Source organism: Ambystoma mexicanum, chromosome 8 (assembly GCF_040938575.1).
Source record: "Ambystoma mexicanum isolate Mex_15411 chromosome 8, UKY_AmexF1_1, whole genome shotgun sequence".
NCBI classification, from domain to species: Eukaryota; Metazoa; Chordata; class Amphibia; order Caudata; family Ambystomatidae; genus Ambystoma; species Ambystoma mexicanum.
In genome coordinates, this window is record NC_090929.1 from 412,317,765 (window position 1) to 412,342,620 (window position 24,856).

Below are 24,856 nucleotides of genomic sequence, written 5' to 3' on the forward strand. Positions count from 1 at the left end.
GTACGTGGAAGTCCAATTCGTGGCAAAGATTGGATTTGGGGTTCGCTGGTAAGTATTAGTGTTTTTGGAGCGCCTAGACGCAGCGAGTTGGCGCTTAACGCAGCGCTAATGTGCCTTGCCTTTGCTAACTTGTTATCTTTTGTCTTCACAGGTCGCGGTGCTCTGCCGGAGTGTAGTATTCCAGAGATGTTGCGGAATGAAGTGCGAGTGGGAAGGTAAGCCTTTTGGCAGAGTTCGTTAACTGTGTAAAATGTCTAAAGCCTTGTCTTTCCCTTTCTGCAGGTCCGTCGATCCGAAGGAGCGCTGGTTCCAGGATGCCGGTCGGAAGAGCTGAGAACCGCTAATGATGGAATTCAGGTAAGCTGCAACCTTTTCTAATGATGCCTTCTTTCTTTTTCCACAGATGCTGTTTATCCGAGGTTCGTGGCTGAAGCTGAACGCGGTGAGCGTCACGTTGCAGTATTGCAAACTAACGCGAAGCGTGTCAATCCAGTCGGGCGTGGTTTAAATAGCTTCAAGAAAGAAGTCCAGGTAAAAGAGTTCCAAGGTGCCACACCTAAGCCATCCTTCTGCAAGCCAGGTTCCAAAAAGCCTGATTCTGTGGATGCTTCCACATTGAATGACAGTAACAAAAAGTAGTTCCCAAGCACAAACTCATTATTAAGTATGAGCCTGGCGCCAAAGGCGCCAGGACTGGCCCAAAGAAGGCCTCGGTTGGAATTTAGAGGAGACTGGAGTCAAGGCTCCCCCTGGCCCATGTCTAGGCCAGGGGGGCTTCGGGGTAAGGGTCGTGACACGTAGTCACGTTAGCTCGGGCATTAACTATAGTTCTTGCTGCTGTTATGGCAGCTAGTACCTCGAAGATCCCCATTGTTGTCTGATATGCGTAGAGAGAGTCTACACGTCACACGGCTCAATCACGGACTGGCACAGACCGGCTTGGCTAATAAAGGGCCACCGCTCACGCACCTATTCAGCACATGTGTAGTCCACTAGGACTACAAAGCTGATGGGATGTGTAGTTGAATGCTATCTGGCTGCGAAAAAAGCTTAAGAATCTAGGTTTCGCCTGCACAGAAGCAGCTCCTGAAGATACCTGATCTGGTCATCTGTCCCCATTACTCTCTGACAGGCTTATTAACCTTGCACATCACCCAACACTAAACATGCCTTTGGGGGCAACCAATGTAGCCCTCTCTTGGGGAGGTGGAGAGGCGCTGCTACCAGCCAGGACATTTGGTGGGGGGATGTGGGAGGTTTCAGAAAGCTGATGAAAGTTCCAAAGGTAAACTCCCACACCTCCTCTCCACAGTTGAATCGTACAAAAAGCGTGTGCTGAGGAAAAATTTGAATTTTAAAGAGGCCCTTTAGATCAGTGAATGAAATGGAAAGACAGAAGTGCAGGTACTCACTATCCCAGAGTACCTGTTTACTGAAGTTCTAGTACTCTCCCATTAAAGCATTGGCTTCCTGGTGAGGTTTGTTGGTACTATGGGCCTCATGGCAAGTTTGGTGGTATTCTGGTGACAAATCCAACAGAATACCTCAAAACAGAATGACCGTTACTGCCACTTGATCTGGTGGATTTGCTGCCGGATTACCAAGTGTTTGTAGGCAGTGTTAGTCCCCATATATTGGAGTCCATAGGATTTCAGCGGAATTGCCACTTGCGCTAATTCCATCAATTTTGGGCAGTAAAGCAGTGTATTTATCTTCAGCTTTTTGCTGGAGGCAAATCCTCCACTACACCACTGTACTTGTAGTATGGCAGTGCGGTAATGCGGCAGTAATGGAAAACCACTCTGTTGCTGTCGTTTTTTACCTCACTGCCGTACTTGTAATCAGGTCCTATGCCTTTCAAATAAAAGAAGTGCAGGTACTGCGGACGACGAGTACCTGCCCATTTAAAACACTGCATTAGATCCAACCAAGCCTTTTAATCTTGTGGTTGAATGGTGTTCCACAGAAGGCTTTTAAAAGCACTCAGGAATATAACAAACATTGCCTTTACCATCATTCATTTTGTGTTTGCACAGAAGGGATTGTCACGACCCCCTTGAATAAGGCAGTGTGGCAGATGGCGCCACGCAATTCTAGATCCAGGTTTCCTCGTCTACTGGGGCTTGGTCCTCTTTCAAGAACAGCATTGGTTGAAGGAGCGACTCCTGGTGTGAGGACCGTGAGGAGTGCATTGACCCTGGTCCTCAACCAAAGAGCCATCAGAAGGGGATGAGAAGGGCAGAGGATGTCTCGGGGTTAGTAATGAGCTTCCCTGAGCTGCTGAGTAACGTCATGAGTATGATAACAGTCTTTTCATGGAGGACTTGGAGGATGACTGTCTGACTAAGAGGAGGTCCGCACAAACCTTCTCATGTGTAGACATCCGTGGACAGCATGCCCTGAGACCTGCGAACCACCTCTTAGGGGGACAGGTCATCCATTTTGGGGTTTACACATTCGAAAGGGTGCAATTTGCAGTGGCAAGTGAGCAGGTTGCTCTTTGAGTCCTGGCTTGCAGAGTGTCTGCCCTTGAGAACATCCCTCCACTTTTTATACACGCAATCAAAAACACCTTTTAAGGACCACATTTGTGATTTGCAGCCCTTGGCCTTGCAGAGAGATTTATATACCATTGCAGCCAGATCAAAACAAGCACATACACAGGCTCTGTCACACACGTATACATACGTGCGCGCACACACATACACACACACCACACACACACGCGAGCTGTGCATACAGCGTGTTTCATAGTTGAGTCCCTCCAACAGATATACATGTTTTTCTTTGACAGTAAATACCTGGTTTATCCCCACTCCCCTCTTGACGCTCTTCACCTCTCTCCGTCGATGCAGTCGCACATGTAGGCGGTTTTTGAACCTATAGGTTTACTATAGTGTCCTAGCTTCTTCTGCCTGCAAAGTGAATGTGGATTTGTGGGGTGTGTGAGGGAGAGTGTGGCAAGAGTGTGGCAAGAGTGTCTGTTCGGGCAGATGGGCGAGATGGGTGATGTGGTAGGTTTGCCATGATGGAGTCCCCCACCTACCCCTTCCTACTTGCAACTACTGCTTCAAATAAGGAATCCTTTTCTACCACTACAGAGTACTGTCTGGTACCTGAGCTGCCACACTTAATTACCTCCTGGCTGGATACTTCCTTTACCAAACCATAATCAGGAGGATTGACAAAACAGGAGGTAATACTGTTATCGCCTGCTCTTACAGTTACCTCCACACTCCACTCGAAATAAGGACCTAAATCTGTCAAAGAAAATCAATGTCCGCCATTCACAGGTGTGAGGAATTGGACCATCTGTATCTTGGGTGTCCGCTCACCTAGGCTTCTAGGAATACCCAAGATAGTGCTGAAGGGGACAACATAACTAACATGCAGGATAATAGTCCCATCGCTATACCCATGGTGTGGCTCAGCTGAATTTACCAAAATAGGTTAGGGGAGGTCTCAATCAGGTGGGGGGGTGTAATTTTGGCATTAACAAGGCAAATACCTGATTTGTTCCTATTAGCATCTTATGTTACAGACCACCTACGTTTTCCGTACAACCAAGTCACCTCAATTGCATTTTGCATTGCATTTTGTGTCCCTTTTTGTGAGATTCGTAGGCTGGTGTGTGTCTAACATCTCAGCGCTCCATTTTACATTGCATTGTGTGTCCCTTTTTTGGTAAAATCGAAGCCTGGTGTGTGTTTGTAACATCTCTGCACCCCATTTTGCATTGCATTATGTGTCCCTTTTCGGGAAATCCGAAGCTTGGTGTGTGTTTGTAACATAGCTGCACCCCATTTTGCATTGCATTTTGTGTACCTTTTGCAACTACTAGGCTGCCTGATGAGTTTGTGATCGAACTGTGCTTTGCAGCCCCTCCTCTTTCTTCCAACTATCCTCCACCATCTCTATGGAACTCACCATCTCCCCTATCTTTTTTAACTGCTACACTATCACCTATCCGCCATCTTTCAGGAAGTCTGGAAGAAAAGAGCTAAAAAAAAGAGATTGTGACCACTAACCCTGGCCTACCTATCGCAGACACCTATGTCAGCGCAATTTCCAAACACATCTTCACTGATATCCTCTTTGAGGTCCCCTCTTTAGATCTATAGACTCCTCATCTCATCTCTACTCTCTCTCCTTTCAGATCCTTATCCATTAATGGTGGCACTAAATGGGTAGTCCTCTTGGCGGGCATCGCATCACTGAGGTGTATCATTAATGTCTATCATACTGGCACTATCTTGGTTCAGGCTCTTCAACCCAACCTCCTCCTCTTTGACCGGCACCTGCCCTCCCTCATTAACTTCCTTCCCACACCTGCTACTCCTTCTACTCTCTCTGTGCCCTCCCTATGGATAGTGTACCAGGTCCCTACAATCCTCCTCGGAAGACCTTCAAAGATGGAGACCTCCTGCTGCAGCCACGCTTAATGCTTGTTCTGCCATCAACCACTCTGCTGATATCTGCCTCCTCCTTGAACACATTGACCTCAATATCGTTGCCCTCACCGAAACGTGGTTCAATGCCAGCTCAGTCACTACTTTTGACTCCATTCTCCCTTATGGTTATACAATCATCTGCAAACCTTTCCCTAACCGTGTTGGCGGTGGGGTTGCTCTGATCTTCCCTGAGTGGGTTCCTTCTTCCCTCATACACACCTAGCCTTACTCTTCCTTCGAGAGCCTGGTCTGCAAGCTGGACATCTCTCCCACCTCCTCTCTGACCATTGCCACTATCTACAGGCCACCTGGCTATACCACTTTGTTCCTCTCTGAATGGGCCGATTTCCCCTTCTCTCTCCTCTCAACAACCTCTAAACTGCTTCTCGTGGGCAATTTCAACTTCCACCCTGTTTCCTCAATCACAGCATCGACTTTCTTCCGTGACCTTTGCACCTCGCATTACCTCTCCATTCTCCCATCTGGTCCTACCCACTCGGCTACCTTCATCCACACTGATCTTTCACTCTCCTCCCCACTGATCACCCCTCTCTCCTGGTCAGACCACTCTCTCTTCTCATCTCACCTTGGTCCTCTCGGCCCTCTGACCACCGGTCCCCCAGCCCTGCCAACCTCGGTCACAAGCATCCACCCGGTGAAACAAGGGTCAGCTGCTGCCTTGACATCTACCTTCATCCCCCCTTAATCCCCACTACAGACTATACCTCAGACTCTGCTCTCAGCAACCTCAATCTTGCCATTACTAATAACCTTGACATTCTTGCCCCAGTCATGAGGATCCACCTGAAACATGCCTCATATCGTAACACCTGGTATGACTCTGAACTTGCAGCCTTGAAACGCAAGGGCAGAACTGCAGAACGGAAGTGACAGATCTCAGGTTCTCCCTCTAAGAAACTGGCCTGTTGGCTGCTCCAAAGGCATTATAGACTTTCCATCTGCACCAAGAAAAGGGCCCGCATCCAAGCTTGCTCCTCTGGTGCATCCAACAACATGGCTGAACTCTTTAAAATCTGCAGGGAACTAGCCAACCCTTCCGCAGTCTCATCCTCACCTCTTCTCTCCCAGGCCCTCTGAAAGCATTGGCCACTCACTTCACTAAAAAATTCAGGACATCCTGAGCACCCTTGCGCCCCTCTCTGTTAGGCTATCCTCTGCACACCAGTCCGCTACACACCAGAACACTGCTCACATTTCCCCAACATCTCCTCCCACGGTTCGAGGCTCAAGTGATTCGGTGAACCCAAAGGACCGGAAACTCCGTACCAGCTATGGTGTACGGGCTCGATTGCAACCCTTTCTGCATTGGCAATTGCCTTGGAGAACGTATAGCAGAAGGGGCGGTGTTACGTCTCCACGTCGATCACGTGATCCAGAGTGGCGTTCCTCACATGACCTTGGTGGACGTCACATGACCCAGAGACATCACATGACCCAGAAACGCACAGTATAAAGGTCTGAGAGACAGAACACTCATTGCTTCTCAGCTGTCTTCAGACTCTGTTTGGCGTTACGGATTGCTCCACTGTTACCTTGATCACGGAACTCTACCTCGGACTCCTTCGGATACCCTTTGTACCTTTGCTTGGAACTGTTTACCTGTTGCCGGACTTTGGACTACATCCTGGCTTGTCTTTGGATCATCCCTTGGTACTTCACTGAACTCCTACGCCATTTCCCTTCTGGGGATCCAAGTCACGCCTTCACTCCTACAGGTGGCTGATCCTACATCCACGCTATCTTACGGTCCTACTATTTCAGGGACCGCCGCATCATCTGAGTCTCGAACCTCTACTAGGTTCCCTGGGTTTTCCTAACACCCGATAGGTAAGACCTTTTGGATCCTTTGATTTACTGAATATGTATTGTAGTTGCATGGTACTTAACCTCGTTCCTTTTTGACAGCAGCATCGGTGTTCCAGAGGTTCCGTGGATCTGGGAAGTCATCTCCCACCTGTGGCCTCAAAGGTCGTACAGCGGGTTTCTTTAGTTCCCCTGTACGTCACTTGGGGATGGAGGTCTCATCGGTCTACACGACACTCAAGTCAGAACAGACTGAGAAGCCATATAGTCGTGTTAGACAATGCAGGGATCCACGGAAGAACCCATAGCTGCTTTAGTCCAGGCGATTACAGTATTAAGGGCAGATATGGCCGCCGCAAATACGGTGATCCACCAAAGGTTAGACTCCATACAGAGTGTTCAGCATTCCCTTCCTGCAGACCCTGAGTTCGGAGATGCTAGCTCCTCAACCACACCTCCTCCCTTGGCTAATACTACAGTCCAAATTCCGGTGATCCTCCCAACCCCACCCCCCCCCTGGCCGCCCCTGAACGTTTTCAAGGTGACCCCAAGAAATTCAGGACCTTCATTAACTAGTGCAAGTTACATTTCTTGAGCAGACCTTTGGCCTTTCCTACTTCCACTGCTAAAGCCGCCTTTGCCCTTTCCCATTTAGCCGGGACAGCTGCAGCTTGGGCTAACCCTCTGTTGGAGAATAATAACCCAGTCATTTATGACTTTGATCTGTTGGTTCTAGAAATGTCTCGAGTATTTGATACCCGACACAAGGCACAGTCTAGGGATTTGGAGTTAGAACTAACTCAGGGTAGAAGGACTTTGATAGAATACATCACCCGGTTCAATCAATTAGTTGCTGAAACATCATGGCCAGAAAGCAAGCGGGCAGTTGTCTTTTATAGAGGGTTGAGTAACATAATGAAAGATGCTTAAGCAGTGATCCCTTCTATGCCCACTCAGTATCAGGAACTAGTTGATCTTGCACTACAAGTAGATGCACGGCGATCGGAGCGTAGAGCCGAGTTTGGGGTTTCTTCCCATCCTACACTTGCCAGTACTCCTGCTTCCAGTACGGAAGAACCTATGCAAGTGGGAGGTTTACGTAGCCCTATTACAACATCTGAGAGGGAACGTAGAAGGGTGGATAATGCATGCTTTTATTGTGGCACCACGGGACATTATGTGAAAGAGTGTCCTCGACGTCCCAAGAAGAGCCAGGTTTTTCGGACAGCTCGACCTTAGATCCGGAGAACAGGTCGAGTGTTCAGTCTCCATCTCCGGGTACCCCTCTTGCCTTTGCTCGTGTTCAACCCGTCTCTGTAAACGCTACACTATGTCCCTCTACAGGCCTTCTTCATACAGTCACAATCATCATTGATTCAGGTGCTACTGGAAATTACATAGACATTGCTTTAGCCCATTCCCTCAATCTACCTTTAGTGGTAAAAACCCGACCTGAACCTGTTCAAGCCGTAGATGGCTCTGCGTTAATTTCTGGTCCTGTTAGACACCAAACTGCACCTCTCTTGTTGACCATACAAGATATTCACACAGAGACCTTAAGTTTTGACTTAATCACCACACCTCAATTCGGTATCATATTAGGGATACCATGGTTACGTGAACACAATCCGCTGATTAATTGGCAATCAGGCACTGTGCTCTTCGAATCCGAGATCTGTCAGAATTATTGTCTCCCGACCCATCAAACAACTGATACCCCTTCTCGGGCTTTGGGAGCCTTAGCTCAACTCACGCTGAGTGTTGATGGATCCGAGCTTGTGACTCCTCATACCGTTGGGGGGTTGGTGTCTGGGATTCCGTCTGAGTACAAAGCATTCAAATCAGTTTTTGATCGTGGCTCTTCTGAGTTACTACCTCCACATAGACCATATGACTGCCCAATCGAATTAATCCCTGATTCCACTATTCCTTCGGGCAGGATTTATTCTTTATCTCCTTCGGAGGAACTAGCATTGAAAGAGTATGTACAGAACGCCCTTCGTTTAGGACACATCTGCCCCTCTACTTCACCAGCTGCAAGCCCTATATTTTTTGTACCTAAGAAAGAGGGGGATTTACGTCCTTGTGTGGATTATCGGCGTCTTAATGCCATCACAAAAAAGGATAGGTAGCCAATTCCGTTAATCACACCCCTTCTGGACCACTTATCACATGCTTCTATTTTCACCAAGCTTGATCTGCGCGGCGCATACAATCTAGTACGCGTTTGCGAGGGCGATGAGTGGAAAACTGCTTTCTGTTCTCGTTACGGCTTGTATGAATACCTAGTCATGCCCTTCGGTCTGTGTAATGCCCCGGCCACATTCCAACGCTTTATGAATGACATATTCAGGGATATTTTGGATGTATACATGGTTGTGTACTTGGACGACATCTTGATCTTTTCTCGTAATCTTGATGACCATGTAAAACATGTCCGAGAAGTACTATCCCGTCTCAGAAAACATTCCTTATTTGCCAAACCTGAGAAATGTCAGTTTCATAAAACGTCTGTTGAGTTTCTGGGATTTCACATTACTCCGGGAGCATTATCCATGAACGATTCCAAGGTCAGAGCAGTCTTAGAGTGGCCATTACCTCAAACACTCAAGTCCTTGCAGTCCTTTTTGGGCTTCGCCAACTTTTATAGGCGTTTCATTTCCTCCTTTTCCACAATCGTTGCCCCGCTCACGGCCCTGACCAGTCCTCAGGTACCCTATCGTTGGCAAAGGGAACATCAGGAGGCTTTTGAGGCTTTGAAAACCGCTTTCACTACCGCACCGGTGCTCCAGCACCCCAATCCTGATCTTCCATTCATAGTTGAGGCGGATGCCTCTTCTTTTGCTCTTGGTGCGGTATTGTCCCAATCATGTCCTACAACAGGCAAATTACACCCAGTGGCATACCATTCCCGTAAGTTCTCCAGTACTGAGACTCACTACACCGTTACGGAGAAGGAACTCCTGGCTGTCATGGACGCCTTTCGTGTTTGGCGCCATCATCTTCTGGGGGCTAAACATCCAATCACTGTATACTCAGATCATCGAAATTTACAGGACCTGGCTTCATTGAAGTGCATTAATAGCGGACAGGTTCGGTGACATCTTTTCTTTTCCTCTTTTGATTTTCATATTATGCATCGTCCTGGAACTTCACATGGTAAAGCAGACGCCTTGTCACGTTCCCCGGGTGGGGTCGAGTTGCCAACCTTCCCTGACACTGTTCTCGGAAAGAGTCATGTAATTTGTCTCTGTCCACCCTCATTGTCATTATTAGACTCGGTCCGAACCTGGACTAGCATTCATTCCGAACAGTTGCGAGAATGGGACCCCGTGTATTCTGATGGTTTGCCTTTCGTGCATGAACGCCTGTTTCTCCCCACACCTGACACTCGTAATCTGGCCCTTGAGTGGTCTCATGATGCTCCATTTAATGCACATCCCGGTCAGGAGCGCACTTTAGATCTTCTCAAGCGCTGGTGTTGGTGGCCCTCTATGAAGCGCGATGTGGAGTGTTATGTCAATTCGTGCGCAGTGTGTGCTCAGGCTAAACATCGGAGAGGCCGACCGGTTGGGTTACTACTTCCGCTTCCGGTATGTCCCAGACCTTGGCATACACTGTCTATGGATTTCGTTACCGATCTCCCCAAGTCACAAGGTTTTGACTCCATCTGGGTAGTGGTGGACACGTTCACAAAAATGGCTCGTTTTGTTCCTTGTAAGGGTATTCCTTCGGCTCCGGTCTTGGCGGACCTGTTTTTTGAACACGTGTTCATGTTATTTGGACTCCCTTCGGTCATTATATCTGATCGAGGATCACAGTTCACCTCTCGTTTTTGGAGGTCGTTGACTAAATTGTTGGGCATTGATACCAGGTATTCTTCGGCCTATCATCCTGAGACTGATGGGCAGACTGAAAGGACGAATCAATCCATGGGGCAGTATCTTCGCTGCCTTATGTTGCAACACCAGACCTCCTGGTTGGCCGTTATACGGCTTGCTGAGTTCGCATACAATAACGCGGCTCATTCAGCTACAGGTTATTCGCCTTTCTACGCCCTCTACGGCCAAAATCCCAAGGTCTTGCCGGTCCCTGATGCTTCTATTTCTTCAAATCCTGCGGCCACGACATGTCTTAGGGATCTGTCTGTGATACATGCTAGTACTGTGGTCCATCTCACTGAAGCAAAGGCTTCTATGAAGGCCCATGTGGATGGCAAACGTCTAGCTGCTCCTCCTTTGGTGGTGGGTTCTAGAGTCTGGTTGTCTTCACGTCATCTTCGCCTAGTGGGTTGCCGGAAATTGCTGCCTCGTTTTGTCGGCCCGTATGTAATCTCTCAGGTTGTGAACCCGGTGGCGTTTCGTCTAGTGCTTCCTAGTTCTTGGCGTATCCATCCTGTATTCCATGTCTCCCTCCTCAAACCCTGTCCCGACTCTGTCCGTCTCAGAGCCCCTGTTGCGCCGGTGTCCCTGGCCTCTCCTGATGTCTTTGAGGTGTCGGCCATTTTGGGGTCCCGATGGTTTAGGGGTAGGCTCCAGTATCTAGTGGATTGGAAGGGTTACGGTCCGGAGGAGCGTTCTTGGGTTTCCGCCTTGGATCTAGACGCCCCTCGGTTGGTGGCCCGCTTCCATAGGGATCATCCGTCCTGCCCACGGGGTCGTGGGCCATTGGGGAGGGGCTATGTTAGGCGATCCTCTGCACACCAGTCCGCTACACACCAGAACACTGCTCACATTTCCCCAACATCTCCTCCCACGGTTCGAGGCTCAAGTGATTCGGTGAACCCAAAGGACCGGAAACTCCGTACCAGCTATGGTGTACGGGCTCGATTGCAACCCTTTCTGCATTGGCAATTGCCTTGGAGAACGTATAGCAGAAGGGGCGGTGTTACGTCTCCACGTCGATCACGTGATCCAGAGTGGCGTTCCTCACATGACCTTGGTGGACGTCACATGACCCAGAGACGTCACATGACCCAGAAACGCACAGTATAAAGGTCTGAGAGACTGAACACTCATTGCTTCTCAGCTGTCTTCAGACTCTGTTTGGCGTTACGGATTGCTCCACTGTTACCTTGATCACGGAACTCTACCTCGGACTCCTTCGGATACCCTTTGTACCTTTGCTTGGAACTGTTTACCTGTTGCCGGACTTTGGACTACATCCTGGCTTGTCTTTGGATCATCCCTTGGTACTTCACTGAACTCCTACGCCATTTCCCTTCTGGGGATCCAAGTCACGCCTTCACTCCTACAGGTGGCTGATCCTACATCCACGCTATCTTACGGTCCTACTATTTCAGGGACCGCCGCATCATCTGAGTCTCAAACCTCTACTAGGTTCCCTGGGTTTTCCTAACACCCGATAGGTAAGACCTTTTGGATCCTTTGATTTACTGAATATGTATTGTAGTTGCCTGGTACTTAACCTCGTTCTTTTTTGACAGCAGCATCGGTGTTCCAGAGGTTCCGTGGATCTGGGAAGTCATCTCCCACCTGTGGCCTCAAAGGTCATACAGCGGGTTTCTTTAGTTCCCCTGTACGTCACTTGGGGACGGAGGTCTCATCGGTCTACACAACACTCAAGTCAGAACACTCTCCCTTCCCCGACCCGCCTGCCTCTACCGTCTCCCATCCTCCCTCTGCCTTTCTCTCCACCTTCTCTCCTATCACACCTGATGAGGTCACCAGAGTTCTCTGCTCCATGAAGGTCTCCTCCAAACAAGTTCCCCCCTGCTCCTCCAGAACCATTGAGGGCAGCATAGTCTCTCTTGCCCCTGCATTTGCTGATTTCTGCAACCATTCTTTTGCCACTGGATCTTTCCCCTCCTCCCTCAGGCATTCCCTAGTGCGCCCTCTCCTGAAAGAATCTTCTGCAGACACGTCTTGTCCAGCCAACTACCACCCCTTATCTATCACCCCCTTCCTTGGGAAACCCTTGGAGAAGCTGGTCTTCCCCAACTGACCTAGCACACTGAACTTGTTGGTTGCCTCCATGGCCATTAATCTGGAATCCGAGCATCCAGAGGCACGGAAAACTGCTCTTCTGAACACCTGTGAGGAACTGCTCACCTCTGTTGATTCCAACTCTCCTGTTGTTCTAATTCTACTTTCCTCTGCATTTGATATGGTCAAACACTCCATCCTCTTAAAATGGTTCCACAATACCCTTGGTATCTCAGAGTGGGCACTGGACTAGCTGACCTCCTTCCTTAATGACCGTCCGTCCCAGGTTATTCTGGGTTCTTTTTCCTCCCCCACTTCTATCTCCACCAGCGGTGTGCCCTAGGGCTCCAACCTTTCTCCCAGGCTCGTTAACACCTATCCTGCTCTGCTTGAACATCTCATTTCTACCTTTTCCCCTAAATTCCAGTATTAAGCAGATGACACACAACTCTTCTTCAAACTTCACTCTGACGCTCTCCTTACTTCCTCCATCATTCCTGACTGCCTATCTGCTATCCAGTACTGGTGTACTTCTAATGATCTCTGCCTCAAAGCCAGCAAGACTGAGATCCTTCCTATTGGGACTCCTGCTCCCTCTTTCTTCCCCTCACTCTGGCCATCTTCTAAGGGGTCTCCCCCTTCTCCTTTATTTGAAGCCCGAAACCATGGAGTTATCTTCGACTCCTCTCTTTCCTTCCTCCCTCACATTCAGGACCTTGCCAAGAAGTTCAACTTTCAACGCCACCTCCTCAGAGGAATTCTTCCTTTCCTCACATTGCCCCAGAAGCTCAATGTCTCTAGAGATCTGGTTATCTCTAGGATAGATTACTGCAATAGCCTTTTCCTTAATCTACCCTCTTCTTCTTTATGACCCCTCCAGCTAATCCAGAATAGGATTGCAAGATTTATCTGGTTCCATGTGTTAATATCGCTGCATAAATGTTGCCATAGAAGAATGGCACAGTTTTTTGCCGCAATATTACCCCATGGAACCTCCCCTGCAACCCCCTTATTTTTTTTAAGGGAGCTGTGCCACGCCCTCAACCGCCGCTACCATTTAAACATAATATTAACCCCATCAATAATGTTGCCTTTGCCGTTTTCTGATGACTATATATATATGGCGAAATAATTGGTGTGGATAATATTACCTGATACCACTTATCCTTGGCCTCAAGCCCAGGGACCACATCTCTCCAGCCCTAAAAGTCCCCCCCTGGTGTCAGGGTTTCTACTGTGACTAATGCAGGTTTGGACTAGGGAAAGACAGGCTGTGGTCCAAGCATCTGTATTTTAGGACTTTGTTGTGTCCTTATTGTAGAGTGCAGGCCTGTAGGCAGCAGAATGCAGAATGCAGCATTCAGCATCAGGACCAAGAAAGACTTCAATTCCCAGCATGCTCGCGCCTTCCCGAGCAAAAGAACTACTTCGGGACAACGCCCGAGGATCAGCGCATGCGCGCGAGGCGCGCAAGGATCCCTGCTTGTGCTAAAGGAAACGGACCTGAGAAGACGTGCGGATAGAGGGCTCCTGCAGGCAGCAACCCGCGGGGCCACACCCCGCCTCTGAACACTGCAGGCCCCGTGCACCGTGACAGATAAGTGCATTTCTTTTATGGGAAAAACTAATGCGAACAAGCGACCGCCAACGGAACGCTTGCAGAGAACAGCTGATACTTTCGGTGTGTGTCTGGAACACGCCGATTGGGATCCGATGTTGTGTGCACACGTCAGAAGTGGGGGGAAGCCTCAGCAACACTGGGAGGGATTCCAAAGTCCGTCTTGGCGGATCACTTACCCGGTGCCAATTAGTTTGTGTGAAGCAACACAGCCTGTCTAACTCAGCACGGAACAAATGAATGTGTGATTGTGCCGTGTGAGGAAACACGGTTGGCGACATTAAACTCACATCTGTTTTTGATTTTCTTGTAGCGGCGGTCCGCTGTAGTGTACAGCAAGAACTTGTATCGCGCCGTAGTGTTACGGCAAGAACTGGGGCACAGCTTGCATACCTCTCAGCAGCGTCACACAAAGCTAAGTGTCTTTTGGGTTATTCCAATTACAGTGCTTGGTAATACTTGTTCCAGGGGTGTCTGTGTGGGAGAACAGAGGGTAGAGACTGTGAACATCCCAAGGAGCGTGATAGGAACGCTTCCACAAAAGTAATGTAATATGTGTATCTATCATCATTATGTATAGCGTGAGACCCAACAGGTCTCTGAGGTTATAGCTTGCTGAGTGTAAGAGTGAGTGTAAGGGCGGAGTACCACCGATCTCAGTAACCCCACAAGGGGACAGCAAGACGGACCTTTCCTAAAACCCCCTTTACCTACCCATTACCATTCCCTTACCCTTTTTCTCGTTACCCTAATTTCCCCCTACCTATCGAATCCAGCGGACCCTAACCCTCTTTCCCCGGCGGGTTACGGAAGCCTGAGTTTATTACCAAGCCAGGCACCAAGACCCAACGGGGAGGCAGGTGTACGTGCTACCTCCGCGCAAGGTTGAGTGTCTGACACCTGGCTCCCGGTTGCTGCAAGGATCAAATTTAAGTCACTCTGCATCATCCATAATGCTGTCGGGGGCTGGGTATCATGCTATCTAAAACTTGCAGTCACTAAATACTCTCCCTCCAGATCTTTACGTTCTTCTGGCACCAACTCTCTGTGTGTCACTTGCTTCGCCAAACAGTGAGCTGGTCTTCGATCTCTTCCTCAGCAGGCTCCCTCCTATGGAACAGCCTCCCCCTTCCTCTTCATCTTGATCCGGATCTCCTCAAATTCTGGAAGCTCCTCAAGACTTTCCTTTTCACCTCCTCCTTCCCTGCCTCCCTCCTCCGCTAACCCCCACAGTTCCTGAGATTGGTGACCAGGGCCCTTATGTGTCCTCTTTAGCCGTGGCCTCACACCCCTAATCACCTTCAGCCTCGCCCGCTCCCAGCACTTTCTTTGCACCAACTGGCCAATGCCACCACGTGCCTGCACTTACCTATTTATTGGCAGCTCACCACTTACCTAGGCACTTACGGTTGCTCACCGCCCTAGCACTTCCCTTTTGGTACACTTAGCACTTACCCCACCACTCCCTTTTCTCTCTCTCTGCACTTGCACGTTGTGAATGCTCACAAGGCCCAGTAGGTCCACCTCTGTCTATACATTTTTATTTGATTTTCAGTCCCATGTTCCCTCCCTGTTGCCCTGTGGGCACTTTGAAACTTTATTTGATGTATAAGCGTGTTACAAACGCACAATAAATAAATAAATAAAATAAATAAATAGAGCGGGACAGGGCCGCCATAGAGCTGCACAAGCTGGTGTTTGAAGAGAAGAAGGAGGCCAACAGATCCACCTCTATCGAAAGCAGTAGTGGCTCAAACCAGAGTACCTCGGATAAGCCCCAGCGGCACATTCCCAAACACTTAGTGCAGGCTTACGAAGTGGGGAAGAATATTTGTGACTGGTCTGAAGCGCTCAAGCTGGCTTTTCAGCAACAGGTGTACGAGGTACTGTGGGATGCAGCCCTGATGAGTCACTTACCGACACCAGGGACTGATTAAATTCTTTAACTCCTGAGGAAAGGCCCATTTATGAAAGCATGAAGGCGGCCCTGCACAGGAAGTTCTGTAAAACCCCAGAACAGTATAACAAGAGCTTCAGAGAGCTCTGAAAGAAAAGCGGGCAGACATTTGAAGCATTTACACACTTGTCGTTGAAAGAACTGAGCGGGAGCATGGCTGGTAACAAAGGTGACACATTTAAAGGGATGTACAATTTGATTGCGTGTGAGCATGCATTGAAGAATTGTGAGGAGCATCTGTGTGGACAAGACTATCACAGACCCTAGGTAGCTTGCAAAGGCTGCCGACAGGTTTGTGAGTACTCAAGTCCAGAAAAAGGCTCATACGACCACGCCCAAACCAGAGGAGACATCTTCAGACATTAAAGTAAACAAGGATGGGAAGGACAAAGGTCCAACCCAATCCTCTTCAAAGTCAGGTCCCCATAAGAATGATGGGAAATCCCAAAACGTGAGTTCAGCTGAACAGACTGAAAAGAAGAGCGCAGGCGCCCCTAACACTGGGACACCTGCACTCTCACCACCCAAAGATTGTTTCATGTATAAGGAGCTGGGCCATAGGAAAGAGAATCTTGCTTGCAAGGGCTTACCCAAGCAAGCCATAGTGAATGTTGGATTCATGGAAGAGGCCACCATTAGTGTGGGCCTCCTAGAGGAGGACTTCCCACGATGCCAAGCAGTGGCAGAAAGTGGATTGGTTACACTGAGTGGGAACAGTACCGGGTCCCCAGAAGATATCCCCTTTCCCACTAACACTCAACTCTATTTAGAACATGTGTATATCAATGGACACAAAACTCCTGCGGTCTGAGACACAGCGGCTAGCATCCCTGCTGTCACCCGGCAGTGAGTACAGCCAGGCTAATATATTGATGGGCCTGATTGTAGCATCAGTGGGTTTGACGGAAAGAGTAAGTTCCACTTTGGCGATAGCAGAGATCAGCTGGCAAGGTGAAACAACCCAGCGCCGTGTAGTGGTTAAAGACTCCATCCCTGTCCCATGTCTGTTGGGCAATTATCGTCCTGATCCCGAGATAGTCGGAGCGGCTACCTGATCGAAGGCCAAAAAGATTGCCAGATTAAACACTCTCAGAGCCTTAGGGCCTGGAGTGCTTCTGGAGGGCTTGTTGGAAGGACCGGCATGGCCAGTAGCCCCTAGTCCAGTTCCACAGACTGCTGAGTAACTTACTCCTGTGGGAGAGGGGCTAGTAGCCACTGTGGACCCTAATTTGGTAGCAGGGGACACAGTGACTTCAGAGTTGCCTGGTGCAGTGCAAGAACCAGAGGTGGAGGACCAGTTGGGCCCAGATCTGAAGGGCCTACCCAAGCTGGATGAGTTTGCATCAGCTGGGGTCCCAGATCAGACTAACTTCTTCGCAGCCCAGAAAGAGTGTCCCAATCTGGCATGTCTGCAGAAGCAGACTAGGGACCAGGCCCCTGGACTGTTCAAAGTATACTAGGAGGATGGACGCCTGTACAGTGAGCCAAACGACTCTGAGGGCTAGGGCACCAGAGGGTAGGTGATTCTCCAGTACCACAGAAAGTTACTTTTGGATTTGGCACACCAAATTCCTTTAGCGGGCCACTTGGGAGTGACTAAGACATTGGACTGGTTGTCTGCACACTTTTACTGGCTGCAGTTTGGCGTGAAAGTTAAGGAATTTTTCCAGTCCTGCCCGAGTTGTCAAGTTTATGGCAAGTCGGGTGGTACCAAATTCCACTACCTGTGGTTGGGCGGCCTTTCAAGAGAATAGGCATGGATATTGTGGGTCCTTTGGATCCTCAAACCAGCTCAGGGAACAGATACACCTTGGTGGTGGTAGACCACACCACAAGGTACCCCGAGGGTGTCCCTCTAAGGAACATCAATGCCCCTTTGGTTGAAAAGGCTCTGATTGGGATATTCCCCCTTGTTAAATTCTCTAAGGAAGTTGTTCCTGACAGGGGATCAAACTTCTTATCAGCGTATATGATGGCTAATGTAGGAAGAGTGTGGAGTCACCTACCAGTTCTCTACATCCCTCCATTCACAAACAAATGGGCTTGTTGAAGAGACCAGTGGTGGGAAGACTGAAGTTCACTTTTGTGTGGACTACAGGTGGTTCAATTCTGTCATGAAGACAGATGCTCAACCCATTCCCCGCCCGATTGAGCTCATTGACAATCTCAGTGCTGCCAAGTACATGAGTACCTTTGACGTCACGGCAGTATATTGCCAGGTCGGCTTGACAGATGGAGCGAGAGAGAGGGATCAGCATTCTCAACCCCAGAAGGACATTATCAGTTCACGGTGATGCCCTTCGGATTGAAGAATGCCTCAGCCACTTTTCAGCAGATGGTTAACCAGTTTTTGTCTGGTCTGGAAAATGTTGGTGTCGCCTATTCAGATGACATTGCTGTCTTCAGCCACACCTGGGAGGATCACTTATGCCACCTTAAAACAAGTGCTTCAGGTGCTGCAGAATGCAGGTCTGACTATCAAGGCCACGAAATGCCAGATAGCGCAGGGCACAGTGACTCACCTAGGCCACCTGGGCGGTGGAGGTAAGAAACAACCTCTCGAAGCAAAGGTACAGGCTGTGAAGTATTGGGGCATCTCCACCACGCAGATGTAACTGAGAGCCTTTCTCGGTCTCACCGGGTACTAATGGTCATTCATCAAGGGGTATGGGAACATTGCCATGCTCCTGAATGATGTAACTTCCAAGAAGATGCGGAAGAAGGTAACTTGGACCTCTGCCTGTCAAACCCCCTTTCAGGATTTAAAAGATGGATTGTGAAAGGCCCCAATTCTGAAAGTGACAGACTATGGTCAGGAATTCATTATCCAGACAGACACCTGTAATTTTGGGATTGGAGCAGTGTTAGCGCAGCTGAACTCTCAAGGGGTAGAGGAACCTGTTGCCTACATTAGAAGGTGATTGACAAAAAGAGGCTGTCATTGAAAGAGAGCCTTACGTGGTCATGTGGGCCATAAAAAAACTGAAAGCCTACCTTTTGGGTCACATTTTACAATCCAGGCAGACCACCGGCCTTTTTGGTGGTTAATGGCCATGCAAGGGGAGAACCCTAAGCTTCTGCACTGGGCCATATCCCTAGAGGGATTAGATACGGACATCCAGCATGAGCCAGGGTCCCACCATGGAAATGCAGATGGCCATAGCCTTGATGATGACCCAGACCCTCAGTAGAGTGGTGGTTCACATGTTAATGCTGGGGGGCATGTGAGAAATTCGACCATTCGCACAGTGGGTCTGCCTGCATCTAGGCTTTTTTGAAATTTTAAATGAATTTGAATGATGGTAGATCCACCTCAGGAAAATGTGTGGAGCTAAGCCGCACACATTTTCCTATGCTCACTGCACGACATACACATAGACCTGTGTACTGTGGGTGGACAAAGCCTACAGGCGCCATCTGCCCTGTCATATTTAGTTGGAATATGACAGCCAAGAGTACATTGGGGCATCTCCGAAGGGGTAGGGCAAAACCTTCCTTCTGCCATGGCCAGCCTAATTAACTAACAACAACTCCATGGATACACTCTGTCCTTTTTTAGCTGCTGGTGGCAGCTTTGCATACTAATCAGAGTTAAATGAAGCAGGCCCACAGGAGGCCTGGTCGCAGGACTAACAAAAGACAGGAAAACCCCAACAACCTTTGTTATGCATTTTGTCAACCTGAAGCCAGCTCCTGCCTCTCAATATCAAGGGCAGTGACCTGTCATATTTGGAACCATGTATTTACAGTAGTCATCCCCTCAGGTGGACCCCATTCAGAAGGTACGAACATGAGACCTGCCACTTTACTCAGGAACCATAGAGAGCTCAATTAACCAGAGAGACCCTTTGAGCCACAACAGACAGGAAGATGGGTGGGACTTGTTATTACATGTTTTCACCCCTTTACCTTTTCTGTTGCGAAGCACTCTGGTTATGACCTCACGCATAAGGAGATTGTTGGTGGGGACCAGGATTGGTTCATTAAAGTATGCTTAGCCTACACCAATGACTGGGGTTCATTTGGCTATAAAAGAGAGTTGAGGCCCTCTTTTGGCAGATCATCTAAAGACTTCGCAAGGAGTAACATGAAGACCTCCGCATTGGACCCTGACTGAAGGTACAGTCTGCCTTACAGCTTCTGCCAATGAAGGAAGGCCAGGATTTCCAAAGAGGGAAGCAATATCCCTCCCCTAAACATCTCCCAGGGAACAGAGGGCGATACTGAATCCAGAGGACCCTCCAGCAGCTCCAGTACTGGTACCCAGCCAGCACAAAGCATGCCCTGCTAGGCTCAGAAGCTAGCTCCCTAGGTGGGAATGCCAGAGAGTCTCTGAACCAAACCAAGGACAAGGCAGTTGCCTGCAACACTTTCCGCAGCTTTGGGCCGGTTGCCTTAAAGGACGACATGAGCCCACTATATAAGCTAGAAGGAGGGCTTCGACAAGCATCAACCAGCATCTGCCTTATCCCCTTAAGTGCCGAGGATGAGTATGCTTGTCCTTTTTTCATAGACTTGCATAATAGCCTGGCACTTAAGGACATTTCCATGCCAGTCGAGCCCCTCGAGCTGCAACCGACTGCACTGCTGACCATTATCATGCTGCAGTCGCTAACGTCATCTGAGACGCCTCGACCAGTGCTTCCGACCCATCTACCAGCACTGAGACAACGATTCCTGACCCCTATCCGCTGTGTAGGCCAGCCTGCAGCCATCCATCCAGCCTCGCTCGCTGAACTGCCTGCCGCTTGATATCCCCAGCTGTCTCCCGTCTTGAACTCTGTTGCAGGCGCTGAAATGCACCCTGAAACTCACTCGACCCTGTCAAGCACCAAGAACCTCCATAAGGTACATTGTGGTTCTGTCCCTCTGGTCCTCCTCCAAAGGCCCCTAGTAACATTTCTACAATCCATCGCTTCCTTTGTGCTGAAATCAGGTATCCTTGAACTATTGTGATTAATTACTTTAACGACTACCCTCCTGTCGGTATCTAGAGTGCATCCCTTTTCCTTCTTGAAACTGTCTGTCCTCTGCATCCCTTTACAGGGTGGTTTGCATTTTGTAGTGTGATAGAACTGTCTGTTGAGTAATAATAAAGTAGATATTTATATAAAACCTTGACTGGACATTCCGTCTTATCATTGGGTAATAATTGTATTTTTGCATTGTTGCAACTAATCAACGATCCATGGCCTTGTAGAGATAAGCCTGCCTTTCTATCCACGTTACCAAAATTGGATAAGGAAGTTTATGATTCCAATCGGTAATGGCCCAAAATGACGCCCTCACAATTATGACAGCCAAAAAAGCTGACTTTTCTTTAGATCCCCCCTCACACCATATATATATGTGGGGGGTATGTGATATAATGGTAATATGGGGGAGCTGCAGGGGTCTCCCCCCGCATATGTATGTGGTGTAAAGGGGGTATAAAAATAAAATCGACATTTACGGCTGTAGTAATTATGGTCGCAATAATCACATAGATCCTTTCCAATCTGTTCAGATCCCTTCTGGTGTCCTAGCGGTGTGGGGCTGATCGATGGTTTAGAAACGGATATTCATCCCTGGACCAGTGGTGCCCAGAAGTTGATTTGTCACAACAGTTCTCAGCAGGGTAGTACTGGGGTATAAAATTGCCTCGGGTACCAATGAAAAAGTTGCCCACATTTGCAAATGGCAATTAATTCCTTTTGTGACAGACTGAGTTTTACCATAGGGGGTGTTTTTCTGATAAAATGTGATACAAATTGGGCATTTTAAAGAATATGTATCCAGTAACACTAGTCAAAACTGCTAGCCACATGATGAAGTAATTTATCAAACTGGCCCACATGGGCCAAAAAAGTGGTCCACTATGACCAACAAAACCGGGCCCACACCGGCATTTTGTTTTTTTGGTTCAGGCATTACTCTATTGCCCTATAGGCCAGTCTGAGCCTGGGTCTCAGCCTTCGTTACCTTGCCTGGCATGGGAATTCTTGCAGGGAGGACATGCACATTGAGGGAGAGAGTCATATCCCACAGGCTCTCCCGGCCTCATTGAAAACACAGCCACAAATAAGATCTACCACTCCTTTATTAGCAGTCTATCATTTGAGAAATCACAAGTACAGGCAAAGTCACCCCACCAACCACCTTTTTTAGAAATATTGTCCATTTTCTCCCCAAGGAACAGCATTCACATTCCCCCCACCCGTAAAAATAGTATCTACATTTCTTAGAGAGTAACCCAATGGCCGCTGGATGTCGCAGTCAAGTTGTGCAATGCTCATGTTTTGGGGTTTCTGTGGCCCCTTGTTGGCTAAACCTTGTGGTCCTGTTGAGCTATAGGAGCACAGAGAATCATTTGATTACCACCAGCCCCCTCCCAGCCCATACACCTGTCACCCTGTGTCCCTGCAGGGAAGTGGCAACAAAGTAGCTGGGCAAGAAGTCTAAAAATAAATCCTTCGTCTAGACATTAATGAATGATCCACGTTCGCTATCAGTCGTTTCCGGCTCCACGCAGCGCCCTTTCCTCCGTGTCACTCTTCGATTCCGGTGGAACTTGGCATAACAACGTAGGCCTGAAATAAAGGAAGGACACAGAATAGTGTTAGAGGCAGATCCACAGAGACAATTAACAAGCTTTTTAAAGATATGTGTGCACTCCATGTCGATTGTTTATATCATATTTTACAATTCTTTCACAATGCACACTTAGCAGAGCTCTTAAGCTGACCATTTCAGCCTTGAGATGTTTAGGTAATCCTTGCATTTTTTTCCTCACCTCACTTTGTGTTTCCACACTTGCAGACCAGCATTTCAAATGGAAAAACTCCAACTTCCACAAAGAAAAATGCCATGAACTACAACGATAGCACTGCTGGAACATCATACACCTGTTAGAGGTGAGAATAACATCCTGGTTTGGGTAGATATGTTTGAATAATTGCATCTACTGAAATTGTGGAATCTGTTTTATTAAAGAATCGCCTGAAGAAGGTGCGTTATTAATACAGGCTGTAACTGCGGTCAGCCAACTGAGGACAGGTTCTAAACACAACCATTTTTTAGATGACTTGCATTGGAAAAATTCTCATTTTTGTTGACATCATTTTGTGTGAGCACGTCAAGAAAGCTTTTATACTGATACTTAGTTTAACACTTTATGACAGTGTCTAAGCGCTACCGGTATGTGTGGAATAGGAGGGCAGTGACAGTTCACACTCAACTGAGTGATCTTTGAATTCCATGGTTGCCCCCAATGCACCAAACTGATACAAATCTTTTTTCTTACAAGCGATTCAACAATATTCTACAGGGCCTCCACTTGCCGAACAACCAAGAACCCTGAAGGACCTCTGTGGTGTGTGGGAAGCTCCCCGGGTCACTCACCACTCAACTTAATGTCACAATCTTGGTTGAAAGTCAATTCTCTTGATTAGAAGTTCAGCTGAACAGCATATCGTAAACCTGCAGCAGACGTGTACACCGCCCCTCAGAACTTGCACACTTCCATCTATCCATTTGCTTTCCTTATCTGCCCTCTTAAGGGCCGGCATAACTGGAAAGTCTCTACATTGGGGCTCATGTTCGAGTTCCCCGTAATTTGGCGGCGGCGACCCGTTATGTTTACACTGTAACGTAAGCATGTTCCTGTCACCAAATGTTGGTCATTTGCACTGTGGGGTGGCACTCAACAGTGCAACGTGAGTAAATGCTGCCTAGTATGCTGGCATGCCAGGCACCAATTACTTTTGACTGTGCGTGCTGCTTGCGCTCACAATTACTATTAAACACTCTCTGACATGCTTGCATGCCGGAGAGCATTTAATTTTCATTTGTGAGCGCTGCTCACCATGCATGTTGGAGAGCGTTTATTTGTAATTGTAAACACTGTCAGACTTTGGCACAGAAGGCCCTGATGTTGAAGTTTTGAACTGCATCCTTGTGCTAGAGAAGCCACAGAGTGTGCGAAGCTCGAGTGTGCCGCCTTGTCCCATGCTGAAAACGTGGGGAAGAGAAGCCAATGGCTAAAATATCCTGACTATCATTTCTAGAACACTTTTCTTTTGCATAACATTATTTCCCACACTATTTGTATTTAGAGGTAAGGATTTGCAACAAGTTTATTAGTATAAGCTCTTTTATTTTGACAAGACACCACTTGGACTGCATTAGTATTATTTGATGGTCGTAGCTTGCTCCCATCTTTAGATTAGATAGGCGTTGATCAAACCCAATTGAAGTTCAATAAACACCCTTGAACTGTGGTCACTTGTGTCTGTTTTACTGTTGATACCATGCCTTCCTTAAAGGGCTCAGTGTTTTTTTGGTTACAATCCTTTCTATCAGACCGGGCACAGTTGCTTTCCCTTATGCCTTTTCGGTTGGCTGAAACTCTGCTCACTTGTGGGGTTCCCCAAGGTTGTGCTCTTTCCCCATCTTGTTCAATGTCTACATCCAGCCTCTTGTTAAATTGATCCAGTCCCACGGTTTCCAATGCTATTCTTATGCCGACAAGACTTAGATTATCATCCGGCTAGATCTCTTTGAGCAAGACACCGCATCACGGTTTAGGCTATGCTTGGAATCTGCTGGTAGCTGAATGAGTAACAACTGGCTGAATCTCAACAGGGATTAGACATAGGTGTTGGTGGTTGGCCCCCCAGCAGCTACCTCTCACTGGTCGTCTTCTTTCTGGCAAATGTCGCTTGGAGCGTGTCCTAACCCTGTTCTGTAGTGAAAGATCTTCGTGTCAAGATTTCAGCTTCATGATATGATGAGCCTCAAATTAGTGCTGTCTGCAAGGAAGGCCATTTCAAATTGAGAGTTCTCTGGAAGGTTCTTCCATTCCTACAGAAATCTGTGCGAGCACCAGTGGTTGCTTCCCTGGTTTTTGGTACCATTGATTACTGCAACTCCTCATACCTGGCTCAGCAAGCATTTCTTATTCAGCGAATGCAGGTTCTTTCAAATCTGGCCACTAGAGTCACTACACTATCACCATTGCTGGCACATATTTCCCTTATTTTGTGGCAGTTACGTTGGTTACCGCTACAGAGTCGGATTCACT

At 48.2% G+C, this 24,856-nt stretch overlaps 1 protein-coding gene across 1 annotated transcript in view; it reads right to left on the reverse strand.

The window, feature by feature from the left end:
• Positions 1-21,856: 21,856 nt before the first annotated feature.
• DRAXIN (dorsal inhibitory axon guidance protein) overlaps positions 21,857-24,856 on the reverse strand; it is a 227,214-nt gene continuing 224,214 nt past the window's right edge. The window contains exon 7 of the mRNA XM_069609918.1: positions 21,857-22,364. Coding sequence (XP_069466019.1) covers positions 22,252-22,364 — 113 coding nt within the window. The 3' untranslated portion in view covers positions 21,857-22,251. The remainder of the gene's footprint in view (positions 22,365-24,856) is intronic.